General features: G+C 43.6%; 1 protein-coding gene across 1 annotated transcript; it reads left to right on the top strand.

The window, feature by feature from the left end:
* Positions 1–3917: 3917 nt before the first annotated feature.
* Positions 3918–22715, top strand: LOC146772642 (prostate-associated microseminoprotein-like). Its single transcript, XM_085638186.1, has 3 exons — positions 3918–4126; positions 19362–19470; positions 22373–22715. Exons 1-3 carry the CDS (start codon positions 4015–4017, stop codon positions 22548–22550), a joined length of 399 nt encoding a protein of 132 aa, XP_085494312.1. The 5' UTR covers positions 3918–4014; the 3' UTR covers positions 22551–22715.
* Positions 22716–23133: the final 418 nt, after the last annotated feature.

Genomic DNA, 23133 nt, shown 5'->3' with positions numbered 1-23133 from the left:
GTATGCCATCCTCACCCATCTTCAAAGAGTGAGACTGTCGCAGTCTGAAGAGACTGGCATTGACAACAACTCAATCGACTGGTGTGGACCACACTAGCCATGGTAACAGAAGAGCATCTTTGCGTTCACTGTATGTTTACAGGTCCTTTCCGATTCACCTGTCCTCTAATTTGTCCACCAGAGTGTCCGCAGTGGGTAGGTTATAGCGGCCTAGTTGGGGATACTCCTAGGTTTAAACTGTGATGCTCAGGAAGCTTCTGACGCCTGGAAAGTTTCGCTGAGATGCAGCAATTTTGATTTCTTTCGCCTTTTGTGGAACTGCAGAAACACTGTGGGGCAGATTTACTAACATGTCACGCGACACAGAGCAGCAGCCAAAGTTTCTACGCCATATCTTAGTACTAAGCCTTCTCATCTCTACCACTGGCACACAATCAAGCTGCTTCACGCCACACACACACCTTTCCACCCTGGTTCAAAGACATCTGCATAACTCTAGCATAGGTCCTGTACTGTAAAGGAAGCTTTCCAGTAAATAATACTATGTTTAGACAAACTTTAAAAGTTTTCCTTCTTTGGATGTGTGCTGTACAGTGCAGCACACATGCAAAGTAGGAAAAGTTTGGTGAAATAAAACATTTTGGGGCAGATTTACCATTCAATCATGCAGTGCAGCAGCTGCAAATGCTGAGCTGCGCTGTGTGAAAAGGAGAGAGGAGGAGTGAGCCATATTTGCAGAAATATGGCACTCTCCTTCCTTTTCCATAGCGCCGGCGCTGAAATCAGCTGCTATGTAGCCAAGGAGACACCTTTGCACCATGTTGCAAGGGTATCTCTGTGAGTCTAGCATAGGTTGTGTACTAAGAGGCTAGCCATCCAGTACAAAATACTATGCATAGACTGACTTTAACCCTGGTCCCTCTTTGTATGTGTGCTGTAAAGTGCAGCACACGTACACAGTCAGAAAAGGAAGGAGAAATTAAAGCATTTCTACTCCTTGCACCTACTTCAACAGCGTGCAGTTTTCTGACGCTAAACCCTGTCTACTTTATTTAGTAAATAGGATTTAGCGTCAGAAACCTTGGGTTGTTCCATGGGAACGCCCATGCTCCACCCATGGTATGCCTCCTTGGCGCGAAGTAATGCAAAGCGGCTCTATGCACTGCTTTGCGTTACTTTCGGAAAGTAAATCAGAAAAAAAAGATTTGGCGCCAATTTGCATCACATTGACTCAAACGCGGCATAACATTTTAGTAAATCTCCCCCTTTACATTGTCAACAGTAGCCGCAAAGGGGCATTAATTTCTGGCACAGAGCCCTTTCTACAAATGTTCACATATTGGGCTTTGTGTGGAAAAAAACGTGGGTGGCTTCATGGGAATGCTCATAGTCCACCCCTCTGACGCAAGCAGTGCTAGAACTACTCTGCGTGACTTTAGGGCTTACTTTCCAGCACATAACGTTTTGCGCTGGAAAGCAAATCTCAAATAAACATTTTGCATCAGTTTTCATCATATTTATGATGCAAACCCATCTCACAGTTTTAGTGCATCCGCCTGTGTGTGTTACGAATATGCGCTTTTGTAGTTGCATTCGAAAAGCGCTTTACCTACTGATAAGGCCCTGCAGCTCGTTGGAGGATGGGTGACAGGGTATACCACAAGTTGTGCATGGATGGTAGGGTGTGGGTATGTAGGGTGGCAATGTGGGAAGTGTTTCAGTATCAAGCGTGATGACCAAAGTAGTGCCCCTAATGTGTCATGTACTGCTTCACTTACGCCGGAGGAGTGAGACATAGAACTCCTAATACGATAAGGCATAGTTGGAAGGATATGAGCTGTCAGTGTGGTCTGTTTTGGAGTGTTTTGGTGTCATATATGAGGAGCTGTGGTTGCTCTTTTCAAGTTGATGCAGTCATGTAGCTGCACTTAAGCATGAGATGGACCAAAGGAAAGTTGGGGGGTGGGGCGTGTGCTTGTGTGTAGGAAAGTTGGGGGGTGTCATGTGTGCTTGTGTGTAGGAAAGTCAGGGGGTGGGGGGGTGCTTGTGTGTAGGGAAGTTGGGGGGTGGGGCATGTACTTGCATGTGTGTTTTTTTTTTCTTCACTTCTGCTACCTTGGTGGGGGTGATCCTGAGTCCTATGTTATTGACCCGATCTTGGGATTCGAAGATGTTCTGTCTCTTGGTCTGTACAATATTTGTATCTCCTGTTGGGGAAGACCATGGTTCTATCCCACCTTCACGAATTCAAGGAGATCTTGGTTGTTTCTCGTCTCGCTGCTGAGAGGGAGGTTCATTCTTTTGGTGAAGGAAGTTCCACTGAAGATCTGCTTCTTGGAGGGTGTGATGGTCAGCCGTGGTGTCATTCTAGAGCGAAGGAGGTGTTTCGTTTGTGCTGATGGTTGCATGTGGGGGGCACCAGCACTCGTTTTTGGGGCCCAGGACTTCTGTTTTGTCATCAGACTTTGACTTAGGAGAAAAGCACAAAAAGTGAGAAAGAGGAGGAAGATGGCGATGGGAAAACAGTGACAAAGGGAGAAGGCAGGGAGGGAAAGGAACCTGCAAGAGAGAAAAAGAGGCAGGATGTGTAGTGAGTGATGGAAGAAAGAGGCATGAGGTGGACGCTAGCCTTGGCAGCCTTGGTCTTCGCTAACCTCAGCAGTGGGCACCTAGGAAAACTCTTGTGTCCCAGAATGTATTTTTATTGCGGAAACTGAGTGGAGGGTTCTATTGTGGGAGTAGTTTTTCAGTTCTACTTGAATGAAGGATCGCCCCATACTGTCCGTGTCACTGCGGACAATGCAGAGAGCCCTGGTGGAGGGGCATCAGACCATATGTAGCAAGTGAACTACTTGGAGGACGGGCGCGGTGTCGTCATGTAGTTGTAGAAGGTGTTTTACTGCTTTTTTTTTTTTAAAGTCTTTGTCCGGGACTCTGTCTCTGTGGATCAATTTTGGAGACAACATCAAGCTGATTACCCCACGAGCGCCATGGCAGGGACACTGTACAACACTGATCACTGCGGGAGGTGCAATAACACCTTCAGGTACCTTAAGGTGATTGGAATCTGTTACCTGCAGGGCACACACAGTCCCTGGTACATCAACCCCTGAAACATCTCACCATGAAAGCAACAAGGACACCTCTCCCTCCAGCAGGTGCATTACCTCCTTCAGGTACATTTATGTAGCTCAACCCACTGAAACATCTCACCATGAAAAGCAAACAAGGCCCCATGAGGCTGCTACGAACCCAGATCTCAGCAGTACATGTTAACACCTCAAAGTGCATTGCACGTGGAAGCACTGAAACGTGAAAGTAGACAACTGCTCCAATCTCTGCAGCAGGTGCATTAACACCGTACGGTATATCATTGTATTTCAACCCAGTGAAACACCTCACCATGAATGCAAGGAAGGCCCCAGGACCTGCAGCGACTCCAATCTCAGCAGCAGGTGCATTAACACCTTCAAGCATATCATTGTGCTTCAAGCCACTGAAACATGTCACCATAAAAGCAAAGAGGCACCCCTGGACCTGATAAGAGCTACCCACAGGCCTCCACTGACCCCCCCTGTCCCCCCACCACACACACACACACACACTCACACACACGCTTCCCCCACAACCACAAGCGCAGGGAACGCTTCACTTGACATTTGTCGTCATCTTTAACCACCCTTTGTGGTGTTCAGATGCTAATACGTTCGGCAAATAAACCATCAATTTTGCCTCAGAAGAGGCCTTATCTGGGGGTCCTCCTTGCCGCCTGGTGCGTGCAGAGTAAGCAGTGTGTGCGCACGTGGGCCTGGACGGGCGGGGACGGTGCTCGGGACGCGTGCGGGGGCGACAGACAATAGATTCGGGGGCTTATAAAGGCGTCCAGGGGATATACCAGGCCAGGGGAGCCAGCCGGTGGGCCAGGGGCGGTGAAAGGAAACCTGTAGGACGAGCAGAGCAGTCTTTCTGTTTTTAAGTATAAATATTAAGAAGCAGAGTTTTTAGAGCAGGAAAATGGCCGCCTCGGGGTCAGCCCTTCTTCTTCACAAATGGCTGCTGTTGATGTCAGCCTGCGGGGTGTGGCTGAGCCCCACCTGCAGCGGAGACTGCTTCTTCGACGCCAAAGGTAAGACATACCTACCCACCATAACAATCATCAGAACAATGTTACTACTACTTCTGCTCATAACACTACTATCACTTCTACTGCCGGTACCGCTACTGCTGCTAATAACACTACTATCACTTCTACTGCCGGTACCTCTACTGCTGCTAATAACACTACTATCACTTCTACTGCCGGTATCTCTACTGCTGCTAATAACACTACTATCACTTCTACTGCCGGTACCGCTACTGCTGCTAATAACACTACTATCACTTCTACTGCCGGTACCTCTACTGCTGCTAATAACACTGCTATCACTTCTACTGCCGGTACCGCTACTGCTGCTAATAACACTACTATCACTTCTACTGCCGGTACCGCTACTGCTGCTAATAACACTACTATCACTTCTACTGCCGGTACTGCTACTGCTGCTAATAACACTGCTATCACTTCTACTGCCGGTACCGCTACTGCTGCTAATAACACTACTATCACTTCTACTGCCGGTACCACTACTGCTGCTAATAACACTACTATCACTTCTACTGCCGGTACTGCTACTGCTGCTAATAACACTACTATCACTTCTACTACCGGTACTACTACTGCTGCTATTAACACTGCTATCACTTCTACTGCCGGTACCACTACTGCTGCTATTGACACTACTATCACTTCTACTGCCGGTACCGCTACTGCTGCTAATAACACTGCTATCACTTCTACTGCCGGTACCTCTACTGCTGCTAATAACACTGCTATCACTTCTACTGCCGGTACCGCTACTGCTGCTAATAACACTACTATCACTTCTACTGCCGGTACCTCTACTGCTGCTAATAACACTACTATCACTTCTACTGCCGGTACCGCTACTGCTGCTAATAACACTACTATCACTTCTACTGCCGGTACTGCTACTGCTGCTAATAACACTGCTATCACTTCTACTGCCGGTACCGCTACTGCTGCTAATAACACTACTATCACTTCTACTGCCGGTACTGCTACTGCTGCTAATAACACTACTATCACTTCTACTGCCGGTACTGCTACTGCTGCTAATAACACTGCTATCACTTCTACTGCCGGTACCGCTACTGCTGCTAATAACACTACTATCACTTCTACTGCCGGTACCTCTACTGCTGCTAATAACACTACTATCACTTCTACTGCCGGTACTGCTACTGCTGCTAATAACACTACTATCACTTCTACTACCGGTACTACTACTGCTGCTATTGACACTACTATCACTTCTACTGCCGGTACCACTACTGCTGCTAATAACACTACTATCACTTCTACTGCCGGTACCGCTACTGCTGCTAATAACACTGCTATCACTTCTACTGCCGGTACCGCTACTGCTGCTAATAACACTACTATCACTTCTACTGCCGGTACCTCTACTGCTGCTAATAACACTACTATCACTTCTACTGCCGGTACCTCTACTGCTGCTAATAACACTGCTATCACTTCTACTGCCGGTACCGCTACTGCTGCTAATAACACTACTATCACTTCTACTGCCGGTACCACTACTGCTGCTAATAACACTACTATCACTTCTACTACCGGTACTACTACTGCTGCTATTGACACTACTATCACTTCTACTGCCGGTACTACTACTGCTGCTAATAACACTGCTATCGCTTCTACTGCCGGTACCGCTACTGCTGCTAATAACACTACTATCACTTCTACTGCCGGTACCACTACTGCTGCTAATAACACTACTATCACTTCTACTACTGGTACTACTACTGCTGCTATTGACACTACTATCACTTCTACTGCCGGTACTACTACTGCTGCTAATAACACTGCTATCACTTCTACTGCCGGTACTACTACTGCTGCTAATAACACTGCTATCACTTCTACTGCCGGTACCGCTACTGCTGCTAATAACACTACTATCACTTCTACTGCCGGTACCACTACTGCTACTAATAACACTACTATCACTTCTACTGCCGGTACTACTACTGCTGCTAATAACACTACTATCACTTCTACTACCGGTACTACTACTGCTGCTAATAACACTACTATCACTTCTACTGCCGGTACTACTACTGCTACTAATAACACTACTATCACTTCTACTACCGGTACTACTACTGCTGCTAATAACACTACTATCACTTCTACTGCCGGTACTATCATTGCTACTATAAATAATATTGCTATTCCTGCTACTTCTAAGTGCACTATAAATACTACTACTTTTAACACAATAATGCTCTTATTACTGCTACTAATAATATTGCTACTGCCACTACTGCATAGAATAATATCCCTTCCACTATTGTTACTACTACTACTGATAACACTACTATCACTTCTACTACCGGTACTACTACTGCTAATATAATAATGCTTGTATTACTGCTACCATTAATACTATTGCTACTGCTGCTACTACTGCATAGAATAATATCACTTCCACTACTGTCACTACTACTAATAACACCACTATAACTTCTACTACCGGTGCTCCTACTAACACTAACACTTGTATCACTGCTACTTTTAATAAAGGGCCACTGCTGCTACTTCTGCTATTAGGAATACGATAATTCCTACTACTCTTACTACTACGTTTACTATAACAAAGCTCTTATTACTGCTACTATTAACAATATTGCAACTGCTGCTACTACTACCACTAATGATGTTATTACTACTGCTGCTGCTACTAATGGCAATCACAGTCACAGCCTGTGCAGGTAAGAGCGGGGGGGCCTGGGTTGGGGGGGGGGGGGTTCAACAGACAGCGACAAGGGAAAATCAATTATTTATTTAATTTTCCCTCGAGGTCGTCTGTCGAATCCCCTTCAACCCGGCCCCACCGCTCTTACCTGCACGGGCCGCGTCTGGATAATAATATTGATGCTACTACGTGTAGTCTACTACTACTAATGCTAATAACAATAATTTTACTGCTGAGGCTGCTACTGGTACTGATGCTAATCATAATAATGCTGATAGTAAAAAGCCAAAGTTTCTGGCACTGGCCTCCGGCCTTTGCCAGCTGTTGTTCTGTGTATGATTTCAGTAACACTTTATTGTTGGGGAAGCTTCTGGGCACTCACTAATATTTGCAAAAAAGTGTCTAAAAGCATAGAAATACATTTGATGTGAAAAAGCATGCGTTGCCAAAGTAGTCCCTGACACTGAAGGGAACTACTTTGTGTGTGGCTGTGCCCCTTGTGAAACAGCAGAATGCTGTCACTCACATTGAAGCAGCCAATGCTTGAAGTGGGCCGACCCATTCTGCATGCTGTAGTGGGCTGAAAAAAATTTGAATGACACAACAACTGACCAATGGATGAAGAGGGCCGGCTGAAAGCCCCTATAAGTGTGTCCCGTATTTATGTGTATGTATATATATAATCACACACACATATATATACACACGCACATATATATTATCTACTGGCGGTCGCCAGTAGATAGTTATAGTTAGGACCGAGTTCCCATAGGAAATCTGAAAATTCTATTTTGAATAACTTTGGCGCCGGTTGACTTATCTTCGTGAAATTTTCAAAACTAATGGGGCGCTCCGCTCAGCTCCTACCCTGAAAGTCTCGGGGTGATTCGTCAAGCGGGGGCTGAGAAAAAAGGGGGGTCCCGCGTTTTCCCCATGCATTTTCCCATAGGACCTTTAGTCGAAGGTACAGCCCGAACGGCTGAACAGAATTACTTGAAATTTGGCAAAGAGGTAGTCCTCAGGTCAGGCATGTGCCTTTTGCATATATGGTGTCAATCTGTTCAGTAGTTCCTGAGAAAATTGCAGTTAAAAGTACATAAATATCTATATGCGCGCACGGTGCGCGCACCAAATGTCCGCGAGCGTAATTCCGATTGGTGGTTAGATGTCAGTCAACATTCCAATCGGTCGAAATCAGGAAGTGTCGGAGGCCATTTTGTGTGTGACAGTGAAAAAGAAAGGTGAAGAATGTGAAAAGGGGGCAGGGTAGAGAGTTCCTGACCCCCTAGCCTTTGTCAGGGGGTCCCTGAAGGACCCCGAAGGGTGAAAAAAACATTTTATTTTTTTTCAAAAAATCGCGGGGTGCGCGCACGGTGCGCACCCCCCCCAGCCGCCATTTTGAGTTTTAGAGGCAGAAGAGAGCTAAAAACACAAGTGGAGAACGTGAAAAGGGGGCAGGGTAGAGAGTCCCTGACCCCCTAGACCTTCTCAGGGGGTCCCTAAAGGACCTCGTAAATCAAATAAAAACATTTTGTTTAATAAAAAAAATTGCCGGTGCACGAACCGTGAAAAACTCTTAAAAAAAAAATAAACATTTTAAACTGTTTATAAGTTTATAGAAGATATTAACTGTGCTGTTCAACTTTATCCAAATAAAAAAAAAAAGAGCTGAGCCATTCCATATTACAGGATACAGTCAATCTATAACTATATACATAGGTAGTTTATTGTAAAATAAATATATAAAAAGTATAATAATACATACATAAATTAGCATTTAAAAAAACTTACAAATTCACTAAAAAAAACATAGGTTTCACAAACGTAATAGTTAGAAATTAGCATTTAAAAAACCTTGCAAATTCACTTAAAAAACCATAGGTTTCACACACGTTATAGTTAGGAATTAGCATTTAAAAAACCTTGCAAATTCACTGAAAAAAACGTAGGTTTCACACACGTTATAGTTAGGAATTAGCATTTAAAAAACCTTGCAAATTCACTGAAAAAACCATAGGTTTCACACATGTTATAGTTAGCTGGACATTTCACTCGTACAAAACCATTGAAATTGCCCCGTTATAGTTAGTTCAGCTAACTATAACTCGTGCGACCGCAATCCACTGCTGATGACGTCACATATTACATCACTCATGACATGGTCAGTGATATCACTCATGACATCACTGATGACATCTCAAATGACTCACTTATAGAGTCAGTTACGCACCTAGAAAATCATCCAGTCACACACTTGTACAGCCACTCATTCTTCCACAGGCCTTTCCCTATATATATTATACATATTTAAACTTTACAGAAACACACACTCACTGGATGACGTCATCAGTGATGTAATATGTGACGTCATCAGCAGTGGATAGCGGTCGCGCGAGTTATAGTTAGCTGAACTAACTATAACGGGGGAATTTCAATGGTTTTGTACGAGTGAAATGTCCAGCTAACTATAACATGTGTGAAACCTATGGTTTTTTCAGTGATATATATATATATATATTTTCCACAACGGTTCAAAGGCTCCGGACATCCTGACGCTCAAAATCAAAAGGTGTGTTTTCCTCGCGGTTGAACCACACCGCCAATATATGCCACAATTCCTCCACAAAGAAGAAAATAGGATCGCACTCCAGCGATTGTTGATCAATGTCTATATATATTTCAATGTGCCTTTTTATGTATCTTAAAAAGCAATCTTGAGTCCAACTCCGTAAGCGTCAATTAATTATTTATAAAATGGCAAACAAACGCCCAACGCGTTTCGGTGCAGCCGCACCTTGGTCACGGGTAATCGGCAGTTTGTAAACAGTGAAACATATAGTGCTTAAACATTACAATAGAAGTAGGACTACCTGCCCCAACTCTATAACAAAGACATTCAAACTTGGCATCCATTTTGAAATGGTCAAATTTCTAATGTTCTTTTCTTATGTTCAATGCTATTACCATGTTTTTGCTTTCAGTCAGTTATACGGAGAACTATTCAAGTGAATATTATAGTAACTCGATATTTTCGCCCTAAGACGATATTGCAACAATGTATGCCGTAAATACACGCTATATACATTATATGCAGGTCAACCTCAAATTAAATTAAATTAAATTAAATTAAATCAGTCCCGCCCCAGTGGGCAATTTATACAGAGAACTCATCAAGTGATAATTGTTTTCTAAACATAATGAATTATTGTCGATATCGCTGCACCATATATGTATATAATCACCTATACACGTTATGTACATTCCGCAATTCAGCCCCAGTGGGCAGTTCATATTGCACAAAATAATTTGATTCCGCCCCAGTTGGCCTCAGTATTCAAAATTCAATAACATTCCTCTTCTTATCATGAAAGCATAACATTCTCATTCAAATTAAAAAAAATTATAATTTCATTATGCCTCTGTTTGTCAATCTTCTTTTTGGTACGCTGACAGTTTTGTCTCCTACAAACAATACAAAATTGCGCCATCACTATAGTGTATGTGAATGTTAAAAACAAACTTATGGCTTCTTATTTACAAGATATAGTACATTTGAGCTTTCAATATACAGCAATAATCTATTATGATGCGGTTAACCCAAATGAATTGACATTTCCTCATCCTTGTTCAAACCTAGTGGCTGTACCGTATCAATTCATTTGGGTTAACCGCATCATAATAGATTATTGCTTAGTACTTTTAGCCTACTACCTCTACAACTACCTCTAATAATAATAATGAGATTTCTACTACTGCTAATGAAAATAATACTTATATGTCTACTACAGTTAATAATAGTATTACCACTAATAAAAATCTCACCATTACTGCTGTAGCCAATACTGATAAAAAAAAGTAACATTCAGGAGTTGCGCCAATTGATTAAGCGGCTACATTGGAACCAGAGAGTGCATCTGTCTCTTTAATGGCAGACATTAAAGTAATCCAAATCAAAGGCTGGGATTTGAGGGCTCGGGGAGTTAAAGATGTCCTATAATGCCCTACATATGAGTCCACCACCTCCTTGGGTTTATTTGTCAGGGTTACACTACTAGTTCGACACACATGATACGCCTTCTTAGTGTAGTGCTCAGAGGTTCTGGGAGCTCTCCGAGCAGGCTGGGGATGTTGAAAAGCCAGGAAGGTTGTGGAAGAGTCACTGAAGGGACTGATTGGCTGAGTGATTGACTACATGAATTAGCGTTTGCACAACTCACACTTCAAATCCAACCACATCTAGGCGCTTACCAGGTGTTGCTTTCGTCTTTGAGAAGGCAGAGACACCTACAAGCAAACCATATTTCAGCCTATTGTGATCATAGAGTGGACACAGCAGGGTTATGGAGATGAGCCTCCACCAGATTAGACCAATAGATGAAGTCTCTTCTAGCCTTGAAGAGGGGAATGATGTCACAACAGATCTCAAAACCCAGGTGGATGTCATCAAACAAAGAAACATTCAAGCATGCCTATTGTGTTGTGATTCCTAGGGATGTACGACTACGCAAGGAAATTGTTTTTTAATTGTATTCTGAATGTATTCTTTGATAGCTAATCTGTGCTGGGGCTGCAGGAGTCAAATGGTCCTATAGTTGTTCTAAGAAGTTTATTCAATCCTATTTTTATCTTAAGCTTTTTGGACCTGTTGTCCTGTATTCATATATTAAAAAATTACAATTAATAGAAGGTGAACATAAGCAGGAACGCAGAATACGTGATTTCAGATCTTGAATGGGATTTAAAAAAGAGCTCTGTCTTCGACATTTTGATCTTTTAAAAACGTACTTTTATTGATTTTTTTCTTTAAATCTACTGTCTCAGTTGCATTTCAATCAACTAACAATCCTTTTTACTATACTGTTAGACAGCACACGCAGCAGATACTGTTCACTGCAACAATCCAAGGTGATGGGTGGAATGCTTGACTTAATCTCTGCAACTTGCAATCGCTCGGGCTGCATCCCAATACCTTGTCCTAATCAGGGCGAGACTGGCCCTGGGTTGCTTTTGTTCTGGTCCAGGGAGGACCTTGCCTGGCAGTTTAGGCTGGAATGTTCCCTTGAGGAGCAGGGTCAAGACTGATTTGCATATGGCTGGGTCCAAAACGAGGTGGCATGGTGGACGAAAGACGAAGGATTGGGATGCGGCTCGAGCGATTACCAGTGGCTAAGATGTGCATTGCAATTTATTGTTCTTGTTATTTTGAAAAGTCAGAGTTTCTTATATATCTTTCAGCATTTCATGGCCTTGCGTCTTCCCACCCTATGGTCCCCTTGCTGCACACGCCTTTACTTCCTTACTTTTCTGTACTCTGATATTTGTGGCTTTTTACATTCTTACTGATGCTGCAGTGGCATCTGGGGCGAGAGTGACCTGCTCACTCTTGGTCATTACGGACATTGTCTCCATCACTGAAATTTTCACCTACAAATCATTCATTTCAGGTGACCAGACTGGACGCAAATTGTTCCGGTGAGTGCATAAAACATAAGGTATCTTACAGTTATTACACCATAGAAATCGCTGGGTACACAAAGTCCTTTGCAGCAAGTGACTAAACCAGTAAGTGAGATTTTAAAATCTGTGAGAATTAAGTAAGTGTACTATCACATTTATCCTTGTTCCCAATTTTTTAGGGTCAGAGGTTTAAAAAAAAAAATGTGTAAGTTGACTGTCAGACTCCGTTTCTTGCGACTCTATACCATTTCTGCTACCACCCTTGACACACGATTTATGGGATCGCAGAGTAATTGGTTTCCATTTCCTGCACTTCTGGCAAAAGTCACACCTCAGCAACAAAGTTAGTGCCACAAAAAGCATCACTCATGGAAGCCACAAGACTAGATCCCAATTCTGGATGCCCGCATTGCTTAGTTACATCCCCACAAATACCTCAGTGATGAGATCCTACAGCTTTAAATCACCAGCCAGGAAGTACGGGAAGCGCATGGTGAACAAAAGAAAAATCCACCAAACACCTACAATGACTGGTACAACGTGAGCAAGAAGTTCACTCTAGGTTGAGAGGGACGAACAACACTCTCAAAATTAGACAGCACAATTAAACAAGTAGTACAAGCAAAATAATAGTGATGGAGGGTTACAAGACCTAAAGCTTCATAAATACTTTCTACTTTTGGGTCAACCATCAACAAGGTTTTGAACTACCAAACTCTGAATGTTGCACCATATACCAAGGGGCCCATTTATACAAAAACGTCACTCTGTTCAGCTCAGCAAGTCACCTTGCTGTGCTGCGTGACAAGGAAAGGGCAGAAATGCACAGTATTTAACATTATAGACCAAATTCCTGCCTTTTCCCAGCGCTGGCACACAATGTGCTGCCTAGCGCCAACCAGGCACTCTTCCACCATAGTGCAAGGGTGCCTGCGTTGTAAGCAGGGTTTTTTTGTGTAGGACGGGACGCCTTCCTTCCCAAAACAATCCCCTGAGGCATTTTCATCGTTCTATGTGTGCTGCAGAATGCAGCACACATAGAAAAAGGAAAGAACGAGGAGAAATTAACACATTTCTCCTCATTATTCCTCCCCTGGGGATGTGTAGCCGTTTTGATGCATTCCCAGGTCTACCACTCATGGTAAATCTGGGAATGCTCCAAAATCCATGGGTGGATGCATGGGAACACCCATGCACCACTCATGGAACGCCTCCCTGGGCAGAGTGAAGCAATGCAGCTATTTGTGCTGCGTTGGGTTACCCAAATTTATCGAGTCAATCAGGGCCATGCAAGGTGGCCTTGCATGGCTTGGTAAATCACACTTGAGAGTTCCATCGCTTTTGCATCACGTGGCATGGCGCTAAAGTGACCCAACCCTATGATAAATATGCCCCCAAACCTGTAACATCACATAGGCATGGGAGGTTTCCTGTAGGATTTGATGAATGTGCTAAGAGGGTATGGTCAGTGTGTACATGGGGTACAAAGTGTAAGCATGTTGAATTATTCAATAATACATTTGGAACTTGGGGCAGTGTGGTGTACCGTAGATGGTCTGGTGTTGGTTGGTTTGTAATGGTGATGTGGTGCAGGGATGTGCGGTCAGGTGTGGTGTGGGATGATGTAGCCGCACTTCGTAGGGGGGGTTGACTCAATTTACACCATATCACAAAGCCCATGTTAAATAGAAATATATATTATTCGTAATCATGAGCTTTAATGATTCGTATTCTTGCACATATTGTAAATCATAGCGCATTTATCTGGAGAGTAGTATTAATGATTCTGCAGTTATATTATTTCATAAAACTAAGTGGTGTTTGGTATGTTCCGAAAATCCTGTAGTACGATTACACTCTAAACACAAGCTTACTTTCAAAACAAGATAGCCTCATTTTGCACGAGGTTCCATATTGAGGCTTTACATCCATTCAGGTATAGATAACAACCCAACAACTGCAGAATGATCGTAGATGTTGTAAAAGCTCTTTTTTCGATTACTACAGCGAGCCCCTCCTTACACTAGCACTGATCCTTACGTGCCTCAGGTAGGCATATCTCTCCTCTCTCCAGCTTTCATTTCTACCGCTCCTCCCCCAGTCTCTCTTTCCCCAGCCGCTCTGATACTTCCCTTTTTCCATACAGCACTCATCAAATAGGCCACCCGGTCCTGATGATGATCCTAACTTAACAGGATCGAAACGCCGTCGACCCTCACCCACCAGCCCACCAGCCAAAACGCCTCAGGCGCACCTCGAACTTTGGTTCTCCAAAATATTGTTAATGACAATCTATTTATCTGAAACAATTACTGTGTGAACCTTTTTATCCTGTATATATTGTACATTACGGTTTCCTTGCGCCTTGCGCTGTAGTGTGTGTTTTCACGTTGTCACTTGCGCCGTCACTTCCTGTCACGAGCACGATGTGCACTTCTCTTTTGGGTTGCCTTCGCATTCATGCCTAACGGTGCTGTTACAACTGTTGTGTATGTTTTTTGGTCTTCTAAAAATATATGATGCCCAAGAGCACATTTAACAAATATTTTGAAGTCTCTCGCCCTTTGTTCCTTTATTGTAATGTCTTGTACATACAAATATAATCAGTCTTAATGAATCCGGCTGAGATATTGTTGTATTTATACCCAAATATACTGATCGCCGAGTAGCCAAGCGTAAATACCCTTTTGGCACATCATATCTGTCATGCTTTTCTTTAGCGGTTCGATACTTCTAGACAATTAGATATTTATAAATCTCGGGTGTTGAACATGTCACCCTTACCACACCGCACTGGTCTAGCAGGATTCGTTGTCCAAGGTGTGGTAAAGCCATGTTTATCAAAATAAGCAGCAAGTGTCTGCCGTCCGAACTGTTCTTTATCCTTATGGTTCACGACATCATCAATTTGCTCGTTGGATAGCAATCGCTAACGAAACTTGAGGGGGCCCCCCTGCAAACTACATGGAGGGGGCCCTCCTCCTATTCTCCGCGCCAGTGTAGAGCTCTCAGGCCAGTGACCCGCCAAACTGCAGGGGCTGCGGGGCTATTGTTACGCCACTGTCACAAATACAGCCGTTATGAGTAACACTAGATGGTGGAGTTAATGGATGGGCTTAGTCTGCCAGCAGTCTATCAAAGGCGGTGGTCTATTCACTACAGGGTCCCTGCCATCAGTACGCCGGGGAAGTGTGCCCTATTTTAGGTGGGTTTCCTGATGCAGACTCCTGTCATGATATACAACATCGGGCCCACTCATCATTCAGTTTTGACAAAAGTGCATCCACTGCTCCTTCTCGTTTTCGTTTCAAAACATTAGACAATGTGACAACGCTGTATTTCAAAAGCAGATGTAACTACAAAGAGCAAATTTTGATAATACATTTTTATTAGCAGACAATAGCAATCTTAAGAGGCATTGCATAGCTTCATACACACGTTGACCCCAATCCCATCACAGTCTCTCTCTCTCGCTCTCTCAGTCAGTCTCTCTCTCTCTCAGTCTCTCTCTGTCTGTCAGTCAGTCTCTCAGACAGTCTCTCTCTCTCTCTGTCAGTCTCTCTCTCAATCAGTCTCTCTCTGTCAGTCAGTCTCTCTCTCTCTGTGTCAGTCAGACTCTCTCTGTCAGTCTCTCTATCTTTCTCCTCTGTCAGTCAGACTCTCTCTGTCAGTCTCTCTCTCTCTCTTAGTCTCTCTCTATCAGTCTCTCGCTCTCTCTCAGTCAGTCTCTCTCTCTGTCAGTCAGTGAGTCTCTCTCTGTCAGTCTCTCTCTCTGTCAGTCTCTCTCTGTCTCTCAGTCAGTCTCTCTCTCAGTCAGTCACTCTGTCTCTCTCTCTGTCAGTCTCTCTCTCTCTCTGTCAGTCTCTCTCTCAGTCAGTCAGTCTCTCTCGCAGTCAATCAGTCTCTCTCTGTCAGTCTCTCTCTCAGTCAGTCAGTCTTTCAGTCGTCAGTCTCTCTCTCTCTGTCTGTCAGTCAGTCTCGCTCTCTCTGTCAGTCTCTCAGTCAGTCAGTCTCTCTCTGTCAGTCAGTCTCGCTGTCAGTCAGTCTCTCTCTCTCTCTCTCAGTCTCCCTCTCAGTCAGTCAGTCTCTCTCTGTCAGTCTCTCTCTGTCTCTTTGTCTCTCTCTCTCTCTGTCTCTCTCTCTCTCAGTCTCTCTCTCTCAGTCAGTCAGTCTCTCTCTCTCAGTCAGTCAGTCAGTCTCTGTCAGTCAGTCAGTCTCTCTCTCAGTCAGTCTCTCTCTCTCTCAGTCAGTCTCTCTCTCAGTCAGTTAGTCTCTCTCGCAGTCAATCAGCCTCTCTCTGTCAGTATCTCTCTCAGTCAGTCAGTCTCTCTCTCTCTCTGTCTCTCTCTCAGTCAGTCTCTCTCTGTCAGTCAGTCTCTCTCTACCTCAGTCAGTCAGTCTCTCTCAGTCAGTCAGTCTCACTCTCTCTCAATCAGTCTCTGAGTCAGTCAGTATCTCAGTCTCTGAGTTAATCTCTCTCTCTACTCTCTCTCCACTCTCTCTCTCCACTCTCTCTCCACTGTCTCTCTCCACTCTCTCTCTCTCTCCACTCTCTCTCTCTACTCTCTCTCCACTGTCTCCATCTCCACTGTCTCTCTCTCCTCTCTCTCTCCCCACTCTCTCTCTCCACTCTCTCCACTCTCTCTCTCCCCCACTCTCCCCACTCTCTCTCTCTCTCCACTATCTCTCTCTCTAGCTCTCCACTCTCCGTCCACCCTCTCTCTCTCTCCACTCTCTCTCCACTCTCTCTCTCTCCTCTCTCTCTCTCTCTCTCCACTCTCTCTCTCACTCTCTCTCCACTTTCTGTCTCTCTCCACTTTCTGTCTCTCCTCTCTCTCTCCACTCTCTCTCTCCACTTTCTTTCTCTCTCCACTTTCTCTCTCTCACTACTCTCTCTCTCTCTCTGGGGGGCCATGGGTACATTACCTGCAAGGTCCGCAGGCCATTATGTTGCACCCTCGTTCTGGTTAATTATAATGTTTAGAGGAACAACAGTTATTGCGAAAATATGATATTTGTAGGACTTCAATCACATTGACATAAATCATTGCTTGCTAAATGAGATAATAGATATTTCTCTATATATATGTCATGTAGGCATGTGATTAATTTTTGAACACTCACTTTTTGTAAAACCCTTTATAAATATAACTATCAAAAGCAATGTTGAGTAACAGTGTCTAAAAAGGCAGCATTGTTCTTATATAAATAACTTTTTAAAAGCACACTGTCCTCTGGGAACATTTTAGATTTATAAGCACAATACAATACGTCACAAATATCTATGTATTTTAAGATGGAAAATCCCTGATAGTGCTACTGAAAAAGAGGCAACCTACTGCCCAAGTTGGGAGGGAGGGGGGGGGGGGGCAGAGGGATGCCCTCGCCAGGGTCGGACCCCTGACTCAAATCAACTCCGATGCCTGCGGTGCCGGTGTAAGGCTGCCTTCCTCGTCGAGGGGGTAAACCACCGACTGTACGTGTACACTTTCTCTGCCAGTGGGTGCCCTCCGGTCTGCCTTGCCAGTACAGTTTTGCCTCACTTGCCATGTACTACCAGATTTAGCCAGAAACAGGCTATTCCCGGAACACAACACACTTCTCTGCAGGGGAAACCGGCTGTGTGACTGTTCTTAAGGGAAGCACGCAGAGAGAGCGTTTGTATTGTAAATACTGCATTAGCGGCCTGTTGTGTTTTTTAAATGTAACTGCTTCCCCATGATAACTCCGGTACAAAACTTATTTTAAAATGGACGCGAAGCTTAAGTTAAACGTTGAGCCTCGAAGAACATTTCTAGTTTTGATTTTGGTTAGAGCACTACATGCTGGTGCGGTTCACACCCCACCTTTCCCCCCAGACAGTGCTTTCACTATTCCAAGCTGTCGTCCTTGGCCCCTGGCCCTCCAGGCAGTGCTTCGGAGGGGTACGTTGGCCTCGCTGAACCCCTTTCTTCTGCCATCTCAGTGCCCGGTTGGCAGGCTTCGCTGCGAAAGGCATGTATGTGCCACTGACAATCACCCTTTTGGCCACGGCACCACCCTAGGACTTGCACCAGGCAACTAAGATTTCCAGCCTAGCTGACTGGAAGTATAGACACACGTCACACCATGGATGCGTGCCGTACCGCCTATGCGATTATGAGAAGGTGGGAACAAGCGCCCAAGCCCAGACCCCAGGCATCCAGAACAGCCACCTTCGCACTACAATGCCCCCGCCTCTCCGTCTGCAACCAGAGCAACGCAAACACAACTTGGCACACTGAGCTCAATTATTAAACACACCTGAGGGCAGACACAAAGTAGTGTGCGTTCTAACAAGAGTGCTTACCTGAGGGCACCATTTTGCTGCCTCGTCCCTTCTCAGAGGAGTGTAGTGCCCTATAGAGAATGCTCTCTCTGGGGGCCCCCACCCCCATCCTTTTTCTGGGCCTGGCTCTGAAGAGAAACAATGTGCGTTTTTACTTTGTTTCTCTTCAGTCCTGGGTCGGCGCGAAGAGCCCATATCAGGCTGCACCTGCAGCTGCTTTAGAGAAAGACACACAGCTCTGCACAGTTGAGCTGAGCTGAGGGGCCCCCCCCTTCACGTACTGAAGACTGGGGGGCCCCCCGCTCCGCGGGGGCTGCGGGGGTGTTTGTTACGCCCCTGCAAATAGGAAATGTAGAACCTATTTGTGCGGATCTCTCGACAGCCGCGTGCGGCTCCAAACGATTACTGAATCCCACTCCGTTGTCGCCCCTACCAACACTGCCGGTGGGTGCTTTCATGTTTAACTGAGGACCGTGTCCTCCACAGACAGCGTTCATAGTGTTCCCAAAGTGGCTAGTTGATCAGGGTGTAACAGTCGCTCAATAAGAGTCATATAGACCAGCCTGTGTGCACAGAGTGTCTGTAATATTGTCCATATATATGTTATACAACATAAAGTTAAAGAACCTTTTAGTGTGATTATTCAGAGGTTAATATCCCTATGGAGCTCAGAAGGATTCAAGGCCACGTGAGGTCGACTAGGATTCCAGCTTGCGAGTTATTGAGATATCTCAGCAGTTTTTCTTTTTTTCTTACAGGTACCTGCCAGCACCAGGGACGCGAGTACGGCATCGGAGAGACGTGGATGACCAAGGAGTGCTATCAGTGTATCTGCCTGAACCCCTTCGGAGTGGGGTGCTGTGACGAGTAGGTGCAAAGACTTAATCAGGGTGAATGAGACAAATGCTGGGGGAAGACCAGAGGTCCCATGGTCCTACTCTATAAGGGCAGAAACAGTTGTTTTTTTTTCATCTAAAAATGTTCTCATTCAGGGCAATTCCTGTTAAATCAATGCTGAAAGCGAGTGGAACATGTATGATATTCTGGCACAGTACAGATTGATCTCTAACGCCTCTAAGTCGGTCTGCTTGTGGGATGCTCATGAATAAAAGAAGTTAGCTTGAGTCTCAAAACTATTTGCACATGCAAGCTTGAGTTACTCATGCACATAGTTTTTTTTATGATTGGGAAACCTATTTTACTCTGGCAAAAGGATTTACTCACTAAAAGATTGTATGAGTTGATCAATCAGTAAGGGTGAGAGGTCTCTGGTGCTTGGGTGCTCTAAGATGGCAATGAACATAAAGTATATATATCTGTGTGTACATATGTATATAAATATATGTTTGTGTGTATATAAATATATAGATATGTGTTTATGTATATATGTGTGTGTGTATCTGTATCTATATCTATATATATCTATATATATCGATATATCGATAGATAGATAGATAGATAGATAGATAGATAGATAGATAGATAGATAGATAGATAGATAGATAGATAGATAGATAGATAGATAGATAGATAGGTAGATAGATAGATATTCACTGAAAAAGCCAAAGGTTACGGTGACGTTATTGTTAGGCTCAGATATCACTCATACAAAACCAGTGAAATTGAGCAGTTATAGTTACTTGAGCTAAGTATAGCTTATGCCCCCACAATGCATTGCTTATGACCTCACATGTTACATCACACATGACATGGTCAGTTGTCAATCAGTGATGTCACTGTCATCAGTGATGTCGCTGACCATGTCATGAGTGATGTAATATGTGAGGTCATAAGCAGTGCATTGTGGGGGCATAAATTATAGTTAGCTCAGGTAACTATAACAGCTGAATCTCTATGGTTTTGTACAAGTGAAACCTGACCCTAACTATAACGTTCCAGTAACCTTTGTTTTTTTCAGTGAGTGAATATATATATATATATATATATATATTTATATATATATATATATATATATATATATATATATATAACCTGTGATGATCTCCGTGGAGTGCTGCCTTTCTGTATTCCTTGGTGATGACGGTGGAGTAAACGGAAGAGAAACACGGGATAACAAATTTGCATTTATATATATATAATTCATAAGAAGCTTCAACCTATGATGATCTCCGTGGAGTGCTGCCTTTCTTTGCTCCTTGATGATGGCGGTAGAGTAAACAGAAGAGAAACACAGGATACCAAATTCCCATATATATATGTATATATGTGTGTGTGTGTGTGTGTGTGTGTGTATATATATATATATATATAGATATATATATATATTTATTTTCCTCCAATTCGCTCCTGCTGCTTGAAGAAGCACTCAACAGTCAGGTTAGTGAATTAACACTTTATTGCATGGATGAAGATGGCATCTCACTCGTTATGTTCAATCCTTCAGCCTACGCGTTTCGCAGCCGTGCGCTCCTTCTTCTTGGGCTGTTAATGAGTGTGGAGTCAGCTGATGTCAAAGGTGTCCAGTGATTCACTCTGCCTTTAGTAGTAGGCGAATCCCGCGCTATAGTGGCGCTATAGATGTTGGGACTTGTAGTTTTGGTTTATCGCTTTTATACCCACAGTGGGTCCCTGCATTAAAGAAGGTTTGAACTCCCAAGTGTGTTGGCGTCTTCACAAAGGCAACTTTGGTGTATGAAAATATATATATTCATGGTCCAGTAGAAGGCTGGGAGCCGAAACACGTAGACCGTCCTCTACCGTCTATGTCACCTTGGTTTGAATAAAGCACTATGGAATTACTTGCCGGTTGTGGTGCTGTGATCCTTCGCCGAAGCTCTGTGAAACTGGGAAGGTGGTGGAAGGAATATCGAGTATATATATATATATATAAATATATCTACACACACACACACACTCACAGACACATCTTGGTTCCTCTTCGAGTTGATTCCTTGATCGAAAGAAAGAAGAAACAGACAAAAACTTAGCTGATGTGTTTCAGCTACTACCTTCAACAGGAAATAAATATATAAATATATATATTTATATTTATTTTTTCCCACTAACTTTTCACCTAGCCTTTCTCCGTCCTATCACTCATGGTAAGAAAAATAGGGTGCAAACACTAAGGGAATAATTACCAAAATGGCAGAGGTGCAGCGGAACAGTTTTCTCCATGGGGGAAAATATTATTCCCCCGTACAAAAGAAAAAGTTAGCAGGTGCATTCGTGCTTGATGGTTTGTTTTTTGGATGATGTATATCTCACAGGCAAAAATGGAATTCACAAAAATGTTTCTGGAGCATACCCGAAAACCTATGACTTGCTTGGTTTTCCTAGTGTTACCTTGACAACATTAGCATATTTTAAAAACCTGCAAATCTACACCAATGCAAGGTAGAAATGGTGCAGATTTCCTTAAAGAATCAGCCAATCAACATCCATGGTTAGAAGCTACTCTTTGTTCTTATCAAACAAGAGGCCATCAACTAGTTTAATATCTAATCACTTATCTTTTAGATCCATAAGCATACTCTGCGAAGAAAAAAATGTACAATTAGAAAAGGTCTCAAGGATTCCCACAGCCTGACCCTCTATGCTGCATCCCAGTAGTATTACAAGAAAGTTATTGCCCAGCCTGAAATTCTTCAGAGAATAGGCGTAATGTGTGGTTTATAGCCCCAGCCTAGCCTTCTGGACTTGGGCCGTACAGAGCATTTAATACACCTTGCCTGAACTACTGTATGCAGCCCAGTTGTTTAGCCCAAGCCTGACCCCCATATGATATTTCTATTTTTCTTCCCAACAGCATCCAGAAACCTGTTGATTACCCAGACTGGTGCGAGGTTATCCGTAAGCCCGAGTCCTGCAGTGTGGCCGTCGTCATGAAAGCCAATCGCCGTGTGCCCTGCACCAACAACATCGCTCGTGAGCGACTAGCCATGAGGGGCCGTGAAGACTGGAAGGAACCTGACTTTTTATTTTGAAGGCCGAACCATGCTGCCTACTTAAAACAAAACCATAGAATAACATACATTGGCCTTGTGCCAAGCAATTGTTGTTTACATTGACTCTGCCCAGTATGTTTTAATGCATGTCATTATTAGGATTAAATTATTTTAAAATAAAGTATGTTTAACATTTCAAAAGAACCGCTGTAATGTTCAGTTATTGGTGTAATTGACACAGTGAAGGATCTGTTCCCCAAACTTACTGCACTGGGACATACACCTTTCGAACAAATTCTTACTTTAAAAGAGGGAAATGTGCACGTTAGGATGATGATTAGATTTAGCGTTGCCATATGTTGGCTGTAGGGTCGTTTTTATGGGCCCAAAGGTACTGCAAAATAATTTGGCCGGATCACTGACAGAATATCGGAAACAAAAATATTGTGTGGACAGAATATCATGTCAAAAACATCAAGAAGGTAAGTGCAAATAGGTAAGTATAGATTTGACTATTCTTAACTCCACATCTACGTACCTTGAAGATATATATAGATTGTCAAGGTACACAGCTGTTGAATTATATATGGTAAATTTTGCTCACCTATAGAAATTTACCTTC

Source organism: Triturus cristatus, chromosome 12, assembly GCF_964204655.1.
Source record: "Triturus cristatus chromosome 12, aTriCri1.1, whole genome shotgun sequence".
Taxonomy (NCBI): domain Eukaryota; kingdom Metazoa; phylum Chordata; class Amphibia; order Caudata; family Salamandridae; genus Triturus; species Triturus cristatus.
The sequence above is the reverse complement of the archived record's forward strand: the minus strand, read 5'-3'. Positions and strand labels throughout refer to the sequence as shown.

Excerpts from the sequence above, each read along its gene's own strand:
- LOC146772642 (XM_085638186.1), top strand. The coding sequence starts at position 4,015 with ATGGCCGCCTCGGGGTCAGCCCTTCTTCTTCACAAATGGCTGCTGTTG. Across the intron at positions 4,127-19,361 it reads CTGCTTCTTCGACGCCAAAG|GTACCTGCCAGCACCAGGGA; the intron begins GTAAGACATACC and ends TTTTTCTTACAG. Across the intron at positions 19,471-22,372 it reads GGAGTGGGGTGCTGTGACGA|CATCCAGAAACCTGTTGATT; the intron begins GTAGGTGCAAAG and ends TCTTCCCAACAG.